The sequence below is a fragment of the Papaver somniferum genome, chromosome 4 (genome assembly GCF_003573695.1).
Source record: "Papaver somniferum cultivar HN1 chromosome 4, ASM357369v1, whole genome shotgun sequence".
Taxonomy (NCBI): Eukaryota; Viridiplantae; Streptophyta; class Magnoliopsida; order Ranunculales; family Papaveraceae; genus Papaver; species Papaver somniferum.
In genome coordinates, this window is record NC_039361.1 from 140,194,665 (window position 1) to 140,209,004 (window position 14,340).

The following is a 14,340-nucleotide window of genomic DNA, read 5'->3' on the forward strand; positions in this document are numbered from 1 at the left end:
CCAGAAAATGTTCTTGTACGTTTAGCATTAGCAAACAGTCTGGATAATCCTTCCAAAGCTGTAATGAACAGGTAAGGAGAAAAAGGATCTCCTTGCCTTAAACCCCTAGTTGGGTTAAAAGGAATACCTGGAATTCCATTGAGAAGAACACTAAATTTGACTGTCGATATACACTCAAAAATCAAACTGCACCATTTCTCGCTGAAACCAAAAATTTTAAACATATGGATTATAAACAGCCATTCCATTTTATCAAGCGCTTTAGATAAATCTAATTTCAGCTCCAAAAAACCCTTTTTGGACTTATTTGTGTGCATTGAATGTAGCATCTCATGAGCTATAACAATGTTGTCCATAATTTACCTTTTCGGAATGAATACAGATTGATTGGGTGCAATGATTTTTTCTAAAACAAGCTTTAGCCTAGAAGCTAAAATTTTAGAAATCAATTTATACAAAGCATTACTCAAATTTATGGGTCGAAAATCCACACGAGTAATCGGGTTTTCAACTTTAGGTGCCAGAGAAATGAAATTATTTTTTAGCGACTCTGGTAATTTTCCAGATTCAAAAGAACCAGTAACTAAATCAATAACCTCCTGCTCTAAATGATTCCAGTTGAAAATGAATTCACAATGCATAACAGACTTACCAAGTCAAACAAATCAAGGTATTAAAAATCCATCCATATGTTAATCAATCTTTCTTTGTTTGTTACTATTTGGGCTTTTTAATAAAGTAACCACCTTTTTGAACCATATTTAAGAAACTGGCCGTTTTTTTGAATCTTTATATAAACTGGCCGATATTGACATTTTCCATCCCGTTTTTTTCAAAAAAACTGATTTAGATAGTTAACTGGCTACGTGGCAGTTAACCTGCTAGGTAAAAGACGACTTAACCCTCGTCTGAGTTCGTAACCAAACCAGTATCGAGTCAACTCGGTGACTCATTGCAACGGTCGGATTTGTAACGGTTGGATTTGTAACGGTCAGATTCAGCTTCATTCATATAAATTAGGCCCTGCAGAGAAAAACCATAGTATTTGTCATACTCAACAGATCAAAAAAATAAAAATAAATAAGACATGAGCCAAAATGAAGTAAACTCTCCAGGCAGCAGTAGCAGCAGCAAGGTAAGATTAAGATTAAAACAACCCCTAATTTCATGTTCTATCTGTGCACAGGGAATTCATGATCCAAAGGTATGTCCTTGGATTTATTCCAGGTGCAAATATATACCATGTAATGGTATAAGGCAACTATTGTGTTCAAAAGCAAAAGAAACAAACGAAAAAATGTTTTTGAAGTGTTCAATTCCAACCTGTCAGTACTTTGAATGGTTTGACGATGCCATCGATCCTGTCAAATGCAAGATGGTGAAATTACCAGTAGAGAATGGTTGTTACGCTTGCGGAGAATCTGGTCATTGCTTCAAAAACTGCCCACTGCAAAATCAAACCTGCAACAAAGATCACTGCAAATCAAAAATGGAGATGAAATTTTGCAAGAATGAACACAACAAGAACATAGCATACCTCACTTGTACAGATTGTGACGGTTTTAAATGGGTCTCAGATGAAGTCTTCATTGCTGCAAAAAACAGAATTATGCATTCAAGTTTACAACTTAATGCTATATGTAAGGAACTCAACAATCTGAAAATGTAACCTGCAAATGTACTAATAAACAACCATCCACTTTTGATTCAGCATTAATTCAAGTCTACAAAAGAAAAAAATATTGTCTTCTTAAACACAAAAAATCAGAAAACGGATCTCAAATCATTTCTTCTTAGCCTTTCCATTTCCCCTTCCCTTTCCTTGTTTTATATTCTGAGATACAGATCCAATGCCAAAGAAGTTCTGATAAAGGTTATTTATTGTAGAGGGTGGAGTAGAAGATGGTGCTATAGATGGCAGACTCATAGGTGTTGTGGAAGCTGGAGTAGAAGATGGTGTTGCCAAAGGCTGACTGCCAGGCCCTGTAAAACATTCACCAACAAATGATGCCGTTCTCTTCTTCTTGTTTGACTTAGCTGCACCCCTAACTCCGGTGGTCTGACTTGGCTCTATGTTGCTGAAGGTGAAGCTTTGTGCATCACATTCAGTCCTTTGCCTCTTTGCAGTTGGATTAGATCCCACTTCACCACCAGCACATGTTCTTTTGTTGTGGTTAGTAACATTTCCACATTTCCCACACCTCCTTTTTGTCTTCTCAACACGAGGTTCATCATAACTTCTTACCCTCTTGCTCTTGGGTCTTCCTGGTTTCCTACTGTGAGGAGGGTTCAAGATCTTCTTGTTCATGTTTGGCTACAAGAACAAATGCACTTATATTAATGTAGTTGAGAATATAAATAGGGCATATAGTTACAAATTTAAGAAGAAAAAGTACCTGGACCATTACAAATTTAACAATGGCAGTGGCAGACATTCTTCCTTAAACCAATATAAATTAAACTTCTCTTTAACATCCATAGACAAACCCTTATACACCATATACTTAAGTGTCATCAAGTCTGTTTCATCTCTATGGCAATCAGGAAATACCAAAGTCTCATTCTTTGGCTCCGCATATACACTGATATTCCTAAATTTGAACTGACTGCAACACAAATGAAACAAAATCAGATATAAACCTATGAAAACCCAATGAAAACCTAATTAAGCAATATTACTTAAAATCAAACACCCAATCACGAAAATTAAACCCCAATTAAACAATAAAAATTTGGTTTCAAATAAACCCTAATTACAAAGGAAAAAAAACAGAAACCCTAAAAATCAATCGATCAATTAAATTAATTAACTATCAATACAATGATTTTCATCATATATTAAGTCACGGGTTTCGTTAATCTTACCTTGATTCAGACTGTTTCAATCCCGGTTTGTACCTCATCTTCACTGTATCACCACTATCTCTGAATCCCTAAATATGTATAACTTTTCTTCCAAATACACTCTGGTCTTTCTGCTAACATCTATGTCTTCAGCAAAAACAACTTCAATAACACCAGCTTCAAACAGCTTCAATACCTAACCCTAGTTTCAGAACGAGGGAGAAGAGAACGAGGGAGAAAGAGAACGAGGGAGAAAGAGAAATTGTGGTGAGAGACCACACGGGTCTTTAAATGGGCAAGGGCACAGTCGTAAATTCTCCTACCGAGTTTGACTTATTCAACGCAGCTGACCGATCTGGTGGGCCCAGGTGTCAACTCTAACAGAAAGGCCAGTTTCTAAAAAAATTTAAAAGTTTGGCCGGTTTATTAATTATATGGTTTGAAGCAGGACACTTTATTAATTTGCCCTTACTATTTTCCATGTTATGTAATAATCCATCAAATTCTCATTAATTCCTATTATAAGTGTGCATTGTAAGAACTATAGTGAATGAATAACCGCTAGAAAATCAACCAAAAAAAGCGTTTCCCGTGGAAAGAACCAACTCCCTAAATATTGTCACGGAGACAACAACAACTTATTTAATCCGCGGTTAATCCCAACGAACCAGGAACAAACTCAAAGTGATGCATCCATTACAAGAATCAGCTGACACGAACGGGGAAAATAAAAAATGCAAAAAGTGCCTCTCGTCCTTTGTCGTTACATGATTTTCCCAAAAGCAACCATCTTGATAAGGAAGGTACGTCGTTGAAGAAAACAAGACAAGTTCCTGGTTCTGATACTGCAGTTAGAAGACCGCCAACTCCTCGTCACTCTAAGGGTAAGCTGACAATTGGACAGTTCAAGTACTCCAGGCGATACATTGTCAACTCCCGTCCGTTCTAATGGTACACTGCTGGTGCACGAAACTGCACAACAAAAGAACTACAATATTACCGGCGATACACTGTGAATTCCTTGTCACTTCAAAAACTTGTCCAGCAGCCTTGGAAGAAAAACGGCAGTTACAACAAAAATTCACAAGGCCAGTTGGAAGCCCAGACCCAAGCCTCAAAAAGCGAAAGTCATATGTGCATGTAAAGTGTAAACTATGGTAACAGAGGTACTCAATATTCACAGATAGAATTTGAAACTGAAAGTGTTCAGCAAGCAGCAACAACACTACCACCACTCGTACCATTGGAAAACTGGGCGAAACTTTTATTCTCAGGAAGTTAGTCTCCCATCGATCACTCCGGCAATCTACTTTCGAAGATTCTGGCACTTCAAGGCGTAAGGATGAGATCATGTGGTTATACCTCTAACATTGATTGTTGTCTCTTATCAACAGTTTTCTCGATATATTTTTTAACATCGCATGCACATTGATTTTCATTTCTTAAACACAGTTTGAAGAAAGTATATATCAAGGGGAATCATTCGCCACCCAAAAATTTCTCTAAGAAAGCAGAAAAACTACCAGTGGAAGTTGTTCGAGGGAATCTAGTTGGTTCAAATAGCACCAAATGCGTCATTGCAATGTGGGTCTGACAGAGGAATCACTGCCCACTGATGGTGCATATGTTCAAAAATATGCCAAAATTCAACATTAAAAGATTGTGAAATACTGTGAGGGTAATGAGACAAGTGATTTTATTTTGAATTGCTTTTTTTTCCTGGTTTCATTATCGAATCTTTGTTACAATAACTGTAGATAATATAATCTGGAACGGACACGTGGCAATCATCGACAGTTGAAGCAATACAACATAAAGCAATGGCGCACACAACATCACCTCTAAGGATGCGTCAAAGTTAAGCAAAGATCTTTGATAAAAAGGCAGAAGATAAGATGGAGAGGATTTTTTTCCTTCTGCTCTTTTCCACCGACAACTTACAAGACTTTTCTTTTTCTCTTCCTGCTACCTAAAAAACTGATAGAGCTTCATGAATGGAGCTCCTTCAATGTAACCCAATAATCATAATAAACACTTTAACTCTCTTTCACCCGTGGATGTAGACACTCCGTTGTCGAACCACGTATATGCTTGTGTTGATTTCTATTTCATTTTGCTATAGTTTATGTTTGCATATCATTTTATCTGTTGATTTATCACTTTTCTATTTGGTTGTGCTACTAGAAAAATGGTAGTAACAATTTGGCGCTAGAGCAACAGGGAATGGGTAAAGAATTTATTCTGCCTGTTCTAGATCTATTACCTTTGGGGCTTTTTCTTAATTCTCTGAAATTGGTTTTCAATTTTACTAATTTCCAATTTACTGCAATCAAAAATGACTCAATGAATCACTTCTTTTAACGTGTTTTCAGTATAAAAAATCCATTCTACTTAAGATTATATCTGTAGAGATTGCTATAAGCTTTTGAAAATTGATTTCACATTTTGATAAAACCCCTCATTCTTCTTGAGGTTCTAAAAGACCCAGAAAGGAGTTTTCAACTCCTCGATACATTTTATCCAAAAACAGCTTCTAGCTGATGTTGACTTAGATGCAGTGCTTTGCTCATGTGTGTTGAATGATTTTTGAGGTGCTAAAATGTTGTACAGACTTATGGGATTTGTTTCCTAATGATAAATGAGATTTTTATTCGATTTTTGAACAACTTAGGAGAAAATGGTTCAGTGAACCATCGTGTTTAGATTTGATCTGTACCTAATCGGCATATTTATTTCTGCTAGTGGTGTTGGTTTCTAACCCAGTTGTGTTTGATTCTATCGTTTTTTCCAAGCCTCTCTTTGTTTCGTGCTGGGACGACCACCAGTTTGTTTTCCAAATATTTTTTATGTGCAGGGACTAATTATGACGATGCAGTCCTGACCCAATCAGCGCCGCTGGCTCAAAGTCACTAAGAAACCGCTGCTTCATAACCACCGAAGAAGCAAAGCAAAGAAGCAACGATGATCGCTCCAGTCCCCTAATGTGATGATACACACGTGAATGGATCGTCCATCAATTAAAAGCTCACCAGTAAATGGCTCAACTCAGGATGAAGACCATAAGGCTCAGTTCAAATTACAGACCAACTCACCTTTAAGAATGCAGCAGCTCAAGCAACAGTGCCAGCATCGCAACGAAGGATCTAAGAAGATAAGGTTTCAATCCAAAGTCCGACATCCAAAGTCCAAAGACGATGACACCAAAATGACGTGCAAACCCGATGAAATCTCTGGTCCGTATGGAGATGATTGTATGCACGACGATGATGCAAGGTCCCGTGATGACCATTCCAATCCCGCCAACGAAGGCTCTTCAGCCAAGCTAACACGAAGCAGATGGCGTCCCGATGCAAAGAAGAGGATCCCGATGGTACAAATTCCGATGTTGGTGATCAAAGTATCCCGAAGATGCAAAGTCAACAACGATGAACATGCCAAGTAGAGGCTAATATGAGCAATTGACCACGCTGTTGTTGCTGCGATGTGAGGAGACCAACCGACGAATGCGGACTCCATTTAAAGAGGATAACAACAGTTCGAGTTGGAGGTTGCACTAAAAGAAAAACAAAGGACGATCCAAATTCCACAACGCTGATCTTTGATGAAGACAATCCAAAGGGTGTCAACGATGAAACCAAGTCTTGCTGAGATGACCCAATTCCGAAGATGAAGAGACGAAGTCTCGCTACGATGATTCAAGGACGAAGACGATCCAAAGTCCGATGGTTCAAATTCTGGTGACGACGATAAAGAGCACCTCAATTCCGATGATTACTCCTCATCTCCGATGCTGCAGAGCAACCAGAGTAGAATGACGACAATTCAGGCCAGTGGAAGATTCAAACAACGAAGATGGCGTACATTTAGCACCATCAGCAATCTAAAGCACGCACGAAGAATCATTGACAGTATGTTTAAAGATCGCATAAAGATTCGGACCACATGCATACCAGTTTAACCAACTCACTTCGCAGAGAGGCAGCAGCCCAAGTGTGAGAATCTGGACTCCAACGATGATTCAAAGTCCATGACGAAGGGTCTCCCTCCGAAGACAAAGGCTTTCTATGACAAAGGGTCTCACTCCGAAGACTAAGGCTTTTTATGACGAATGATCTCCCTCCGAAGACGAAGGCTTTTTATGACGAAGGGTCTCCCTCCGAAGACGAAGGGTCTCCTTCCGAAGACGAAGGCTTTTTATGACGAAGGGTATCCCTCCGAAGATGATGGCTCTTTATGACGAAGGGTCTCCCTCCGAAGACGAAGGTTTTTATGACGAAGGGTCTCCCTCCGAAGACTTAGGCTTTTTATGACGAAGGGTCTCCCTCCGAAGACCTCCTATTGAGTAGAGGAAGCAGCCCAAGTGTGAGAATCTGGACTCTAACGATAATACAAAGCCTGCTTATGATCCAGCTGACCAAGGACTCGAAGCCATCTCCGCACTTTTTAACGTTCACAGTTCTAAGCAAAACTCCAATAACGAAGAGCATCTCAAGTCCAACGTAACCAGGCTCAAGTCTTACGATGACGATGCAAAGCCCTGGGATGACGGTGCAAGGCTGACGACGAACAATGGTGCGAAGTGGAACACGACGATGGTGCCAAGCACGAGGATGAAGCTCAAGCAACGATGCTGATAGTACCTGGAAGTGTAGTTCGTTCGGTGATGCTATAAATTCTTCCAGTGCAAATCCCAAAGTCCGAAGCATAAACCTGATAAAGATGGTTCACCCCTGATGATGACAAAGTGCCAAAGTTCCCTCAGAGGACGATAATTCAAAGTCCATGATGAAGTACAAAGTTGAACCAAGTGCAAGTCCAATGATGATTCAATATCCGATGCCGATGCAAGTAACCTGAAGTGTAAAACTGCTGCATATCCACCAAGTTGCTGCCGACGTAGAGATTCAATTTACGTCGTGAAAATTAACGCAGTGTTGCTGCCATGAAGAGGAGAGCCCAGCTCGAGTGTAGAACATCACTAGCAACACACCAAAGGAGCAACGAAGTTGGTTCCACTCCCTAACACCGATGATATGATGCTCGATACTGATGATCCAAGATTAACCCTACGTGCGAAGCATCTCATAGTTCGATGATCCAATATTAACCCGGTGTACGAAGAATCTCGCAGTTCAACGAGCGAAGATGACAAGCCATAGTCCATGACGATTCTCTCCGAAGACAATGAGCCCAAATCTTGCTACAACAATCAACAACTATAATCTTTGAGGACAACAATCCAAGGACCAACGACGATGATAGGCAGTACCTCTTATCAGTAGTGGAGAGCCGCATTTTTCATTGTTTCATATTTCTAATTGGTTATGATTACGTACATACTTCAAATTGGGTATATAGTTCATACTTCTTATTGTACTGCATACTTTTTGGCCAAGTATAATTCTTCAACGAACCTTCATACTTCTTATGAATTGATTCACTCGAGAACCGATACTTCTTATTCGAAGAATACTTCAGAATTTTTTCTTATACTTCTGCTCTTTAGTGACCATTTTTTTTACTTCGTGTATTTCTTGGTGACGACGATCCAAATTCTGATAACGATGATACCAGTAACCCAAAGAGAATGCCTAATCGATAATATATCTTCGGTCCTATAATTTAAACTACAGTTCAAGCAATGATGTTATACGAAGACTCCCAAGTATCAATTTTGGCAGCATCAGAAATACAACGATGGTGCAAACCCGAGGGATGCAATAGTATAAATCCAAGGACGATGATCTAAGGCCCAAAGATGATGACCCAAAGTCTTGGTACGACGATACAAATACCAGTGATGATGATCTCCCAAGGATGTCACAAAATTCCTAATAACAATGATGATATCCAACAACGAAGGCCCTGTTGACGAAGGCTCCAACAACGAAGGCTCTGTTGACGAAGGCTCCAACAACGAAGATTCTGCTATTCATCGAAGACTCAGGTGACGAAGGTCCAAACAACAAAGGCTTTGCTCCAACAACGAAGGCCCTGTTGACGAGGATTCCAACAACGAAGGCTCTGTTGACGAAAGTCCCAACAACAAAGGCTTTGCTCCAACAACGAAGGCCCTGTTGACGAGGACTCCAACAACGAAGGCTCTGTTGACGAAGGCTCCAACAATGAAGGTTTTGCTGTTCATAACGAAGGCTTTGCTATTCTTCCACCATACTTCATGAAGAAACGAAGGTGCTCCACACCGATGATGTGAGATCTGATGCCAAAGAACAAAGTGAACCCGCATATTACGATGATATAGCCCTGCAGATCTGCGGACTATGGAAGAAGCCTCACCACAGGGGCAAGGAGCAATTTTCAGCAGTAACCAACATTCATTTACCATACCCACGAAATTCCTTCAGGGGCAGTTACTTTCGCTTCCACAAGCTTTGACAATCAGCTTCCAAAATCAAAAGGGGGCATACATACGACACACAATTAAAGAGTTTTCGAATACTTATACTCCTTTAATAACTTTAAATTTTGTATACATTTTTACATATACATGCATTTCTACAATGCACTTCATGATCTCATTTTGCATAAAGAGATGGGGCAAGCACCGCCGCTCTTTTCTGGATACCGACTTATATAATTGAGAACCGGGGCAAGCACCACTGGTCTCAAATATTTGTATTGGGGAAAGCACTTGCGTGAAATCTCTCTGGACTCCCCCATAAGAGTCTATGAGTGTACGACCTGGGGGAAGGAATTTTAGCAGAAAGAGATACCCATCATGTTTAAACTTAGACCCCCACCGTTCAGTAGTCCCCTGGCCCGGGATTGGCTAACAGGGTGACAGGTCCCAAACATAGCACAAGGTAATAATTTCGTGAAACTATGGTCCCAAACACTCATGCTCATGCTCAGAGACAATGAATTCATAAATCTACGCAAGGCTGGGGCACGAGCAGCCATACAAATTTCTTAATAAGTTTACTACTGCATGAACAAGTTGACATTTATTCACTGATGTTATTACTTATACCATGAATTTACCTTATTGATTATAATACATGAAATATCGTGCACTTACATTTTTGTGCCAGCTAAAACTACACAACAAGTCAACGAATTCAAGTAACCCGACAAGGTCCACATATGATCCTTAGCTCAAGCAAAGAACCACATGAGCATGAAGACGAACATAAGTAGATTGTGGGCGCGTAAGGATGAAGGCAAGCAAACCGATAGAGCTGGATGTAAACAAAACCAAGAATCTACGGACAGCTGCTGGTACGCACCAACGGAAGAGATGTCGCATGACCGATGCCGGAGCTGCCATGTAGATAAAGCAATGGTAATGTAATGTAAAATCCGCAGACGTTGTGAGATACAAATTGTTGCTGCCGCTACTACAAACTGTCATACTACGACAAGGGGGAATCGTTGCACACCTGCCAATTGCTACCGCGACGAACCAATGCGATGGGCTTACCCGCTGAGGTAGAGATGCACCCAAAGTTGTAGCATATGGAGTAAAGAAACACATACGGTGGATGAAGATCCACTTATGCTGCGTCTCATCCTCGGAATATGATGGATGAAGATCCACTTATGATGATTGAGACGAACCTGTATTAGTGCTACCTAACGCTATGTTTTGCTGCCTACCCATCGGAATTGCACGGACAGTACAACAGAGGAGAGAAGATGCAGACCAGTTCAAGGTTAGAGACTGCACCAGCATCACAACAAAGGAGCTACGAAGATAAAGCTTCGATCCAGATACGATGCTCAAGTAGGACTATCAACCAATACTTACAAAGTACAAAGGACCAACATGACACAATTCTGATGCCAACGGTACAAAGTCCCAAGTACAAAAGAGATGACAATGATGCAAGTAAACCCGATCATAGCTCCATTTCGACAAACAAAGTGATACCGATGATGCAGTTTCTGTGACAAAGGATCATGGGCGACGATGATGCAAAGCCTCGTGACAAAGATGCAAAGCCTAGTTACGAAGGTGTAAAGCCAACGACGGTGCTAATCCCTGCGACGGAGGCTAAGCCAGTCCCTTATTTTTCCACTTTTATGCAGGCCCCACGGGCCATGAGAATTACATAGAGACTGCAGTTAAAGTATGACGATAACAGTTCAAGTGAATGCTGCACATGTGTGCGTATAGGGGAGAAAATCTACAATGATGACACAGGCAGTGAAGCTGGGGCAGCAACGAACCTCTTGCGGATCATAAAACAAGGCTGAAGTGTAGCGGAAAAGCTCATGGTGACGATGCTTCCTACCCAAAGCTATATACAAGTTGATGTCACGAAGATGGTCCAAAGAACGAAGATGATGTTTGCTGCTGATGCTGGGGTACTCAAAACTTGGTGTCAATAATGCTACATGGATGAAGTGGTGTTATTATAAAGGAAAGGAGATGCTAGTGTATTCTGACAAGCCAAGTATGAAAATCACATATCAATAAGGAAGGGTAAGGTACATTTTTCTATGCAGGAACATTCCAAAATTTCGCTAAAGAATAGGGGCAAGTATTAATACTTCGACGTAGTTTATTCTTTACCGAAATTTCTTCACAAAGAGCACAAAAGACGGAAGAAGGATGCACTGACCAAAGCACGGAAGAGCAGAGCGAAGGTAATTTTTCTTAAGGATCGCTCATCATCAACCCTCAAGAAAAGGGGAAAATTGTAGATAATATAATATGGAACGGACACGTGGCAACCATCGACAGTTGAAGCAATACAACATAAAGCAATGGCGCACACAACATCACCTCTAAGGATGCGTCAAAGTTAAGCAAAGATCTTTGATAAAAAGGAAGAAGATAAGATGGAGAGAGGACTTTTTTCCTTCTGCTATTTTCCACCGACAACTTACAAGACTTTTCTTTTTCTCTTCCTGCTACCTAAAAAACTGATGGAGCTTCATGAATGGAGCTCCTTCAATGTAACCCAATAATCATAATAAACACTTTAACTCTCTTTCACCCGTGTATGTAGACACTCCGTTGTCGAACTACGTATATGCTTGTGTTGATTTCTATTTCATTTTGTTATAGTTTATGTTTGCATATCATTTTATCTGTTGATTTATCACTTTTCTATTTGGTTGTGATACTAGAAAAATGGTAGTAACAATAACTACTTCTTTATTTCTTGTAGGACTACTACCAGCTTATACCTGATGATGAACTTGCTGAGAAAGTTATGCGAAAGCAAATGCCATTAGCTAATGTGAGGTATCTATCGGACCTGAGTAGATATTACGGATGTTTCGATACTCACGGAGAAGCTTTGAAAAATTGTCTTTTAAATATAAAACAAATATCTAATTGGACCCATCTCTGCAATTTCCCCAACACGCAAGAATTCAAGGTAATTGCAGTTGAATGATTTTTTTTTGGTTAATCCAAATATCCCTTCATTGTCTAACTTGCAATTTCTATTTATGACAGTTGGTGTCCAATAAATCCAAACTTGCTCGAAATAAATAGAAACTTTTTTCTTTTTATGGGAAAATGAATTATATTAACTAGCAAATATAGTACAAAAGATTTACAATTTCGTTTCTATCAAATACATTAGAGATAATGCAAGATTGCTTAATTTTTTGTTGTAATTTCATAGACATATGTTGAAGGCTCTTTATTCTTGCTTCCTTGGAAATTCGATCCGCTGCTGAATTGTATTTTCTATTTGTAAACTTTACCTGAGCTTGAGGAAGATCTTTTAAAATTATCTTGGCTTCTTAAACAGTGTTTTCGGCTGTCCATGAGAGATTTATGTTGTCCTTGTTGATGCTGTCTGCCAAGACTTTACAATCAGTTACTATTGAAACGCTAGACAAGACGTTGTCTCTTAGCCAGATGACCGCTTTTTGTAAAGATTTCGCTTCCGCACGAAGAGCCGAAGTAGCTGTCTCTGAACCTGCTGAAATGTGCATAAAAGTCTGGTGATCTACTGAATAAACGATACGAGCATATCCCATTGAAAGATCTTCTTCTTTGAAATAAGCATCAATAAATATTATCCAGTCTGTGCTTATATCTGACCATTTGGTATTCATCATCATTAACCGATTGTTATCCAGTCCCTTAGTTTTATTCTTTTGAGGGATGGATTGCAAAAATATGATGACCTGATCAATTAGTTGCATTGGATTTGGGGTTATCTTTTCAAATACTACTGAGCATCTGTATTTCCATATGAACCATAAAATGGTCGAGATTTTTCCTACCAAATTATCCTGATCTGGGTTTAAAAGCCACCTTTTAACCCATGATGTAATCGGATCCGTATTAGCTGAAGAAGTTAAATTTCCTAGCGAAAATCTGAACCAAATAGCTCTTGCGAAAGGGCAAGATCCGAATAGGTGATTCTCGGTTTCCTGAACTTGAGAATTGCATAGTTGGCAGTTTGGGTCAATTTCTGGGTTATGTGTCCCTAGTCTCGAAGATGTAGGCAAAGCTTTTCCGGCTAGCTTCCACACAAAAAGTTTAATTCTTGGGATTGCTTGAATTTTCCACATATGTTTCCATGGGAAATCTATTAACGAATTATCATCTTCTTGAGCTTTATTTGCTAAGAAATTATAAATGTTTCTTGCCGAGAAGAGTCCTGAATGATGGTGTAACCATTGAATTTTGTCTTCTTCTTCTTTTCTCGGGGTCATGGCTTGAATTTTATTTCTAACCTCCGGACTAAAGTAGTTGTCTAGTTTCCCTTGATCCCATTTATTCTCTACAGTTATGAGCTCTTGAACTCTTTTCGGAGCTGTGTCCTGCGAGTCTTGTGGATGCGGTATTGTTTCCGAATTTGGAATCCATATATATTCCCAAATTTTAACCGAGTTTCCATTTTTAACTTTCCAGACAAAGTTTCTTTTAATTAAATCTAGACCTTTTCAGATGCTTGTCCAAATCCAAGATAATTTAGAAACTTTTGAAGCTTCCAGAGGATGAGAATTTGGGAAGTATTTTGCTTTGAAATTTTTTTCCCATAGTTGGTATTTTTCTAATATTAATATACTGGCTAGTTTAGTGAAATCCAAACTCCTATATCGAGCGGGGAGGACAGTTCTGATAAAATCTATCCTCCAAGCTTTCCCAACGTACCAAATTCAGGTACTTTCCCTACCGAAAGAAACCTTGAATCAATTAGACCGTATCCAAAAAAAATTCTGGTGGAATAAAGAAGGGAAAAAAAATACAAGGAGGATTCATCAGAGCTTGGAAGTACATATGCAAGGCTATTGCTCAAGGTGGTTTAGGTATTAAAAACCCTCACCAATTTAAGTATAGTTGTGGCTCCATAAGTTTTTCCATAAAAGCACATGCTATGGTATATCTTAATTTCACTAGTGAGTCACTAATATAGGTAGCCTTGTGTACTATTGTAATATTATATTTATTTAAACTAACGGTGGTGTTGAGTTCACCATCCCAACTATCTGATCTACCAATACCTTTTTCATATGTAACTTTAAGTTTGTTACCACTGGATATAAACTTATATCTAACTT

General features: G+C 39.3%; 1 protein-coding gene and 1 long non-coding RNA gene across 2 annotated transcripts; both read right to left on the bottom strand.

The window, feature by feature from the left end:
- Positions 1-862: 862 nt before the first annotated feature.
- Positions 863-2,308, bottom strand: LOC113274319. Its single transcript, XR_003322949.1, has 3 exons — positions 1,538-2,308; positions 1,324-1,461; positions 863-1,023 (listed from the first exon to the last, which is right to left on the bottom strand). It is a non-coding gene; the product is annotated as an uncharacterized LOC113274319 (long non-coding RNA).
- Positions 2,309-12,567: 10,259 nt separating this feature from the next.
- Positions 12,568-13,491, bottom strand: LOC113273207. Its single transcript, XM_026522964.1, has one exon. It carries the CDS (start codon positions 13,489-13,491, stop codon positions 12,568-12,570), a length of 924 nt encoding a protein of 307 aa, XP_026378749.1.
- Between the last annotated feature and the right edge of the window lie 849 nt (positions 13,492-14,340).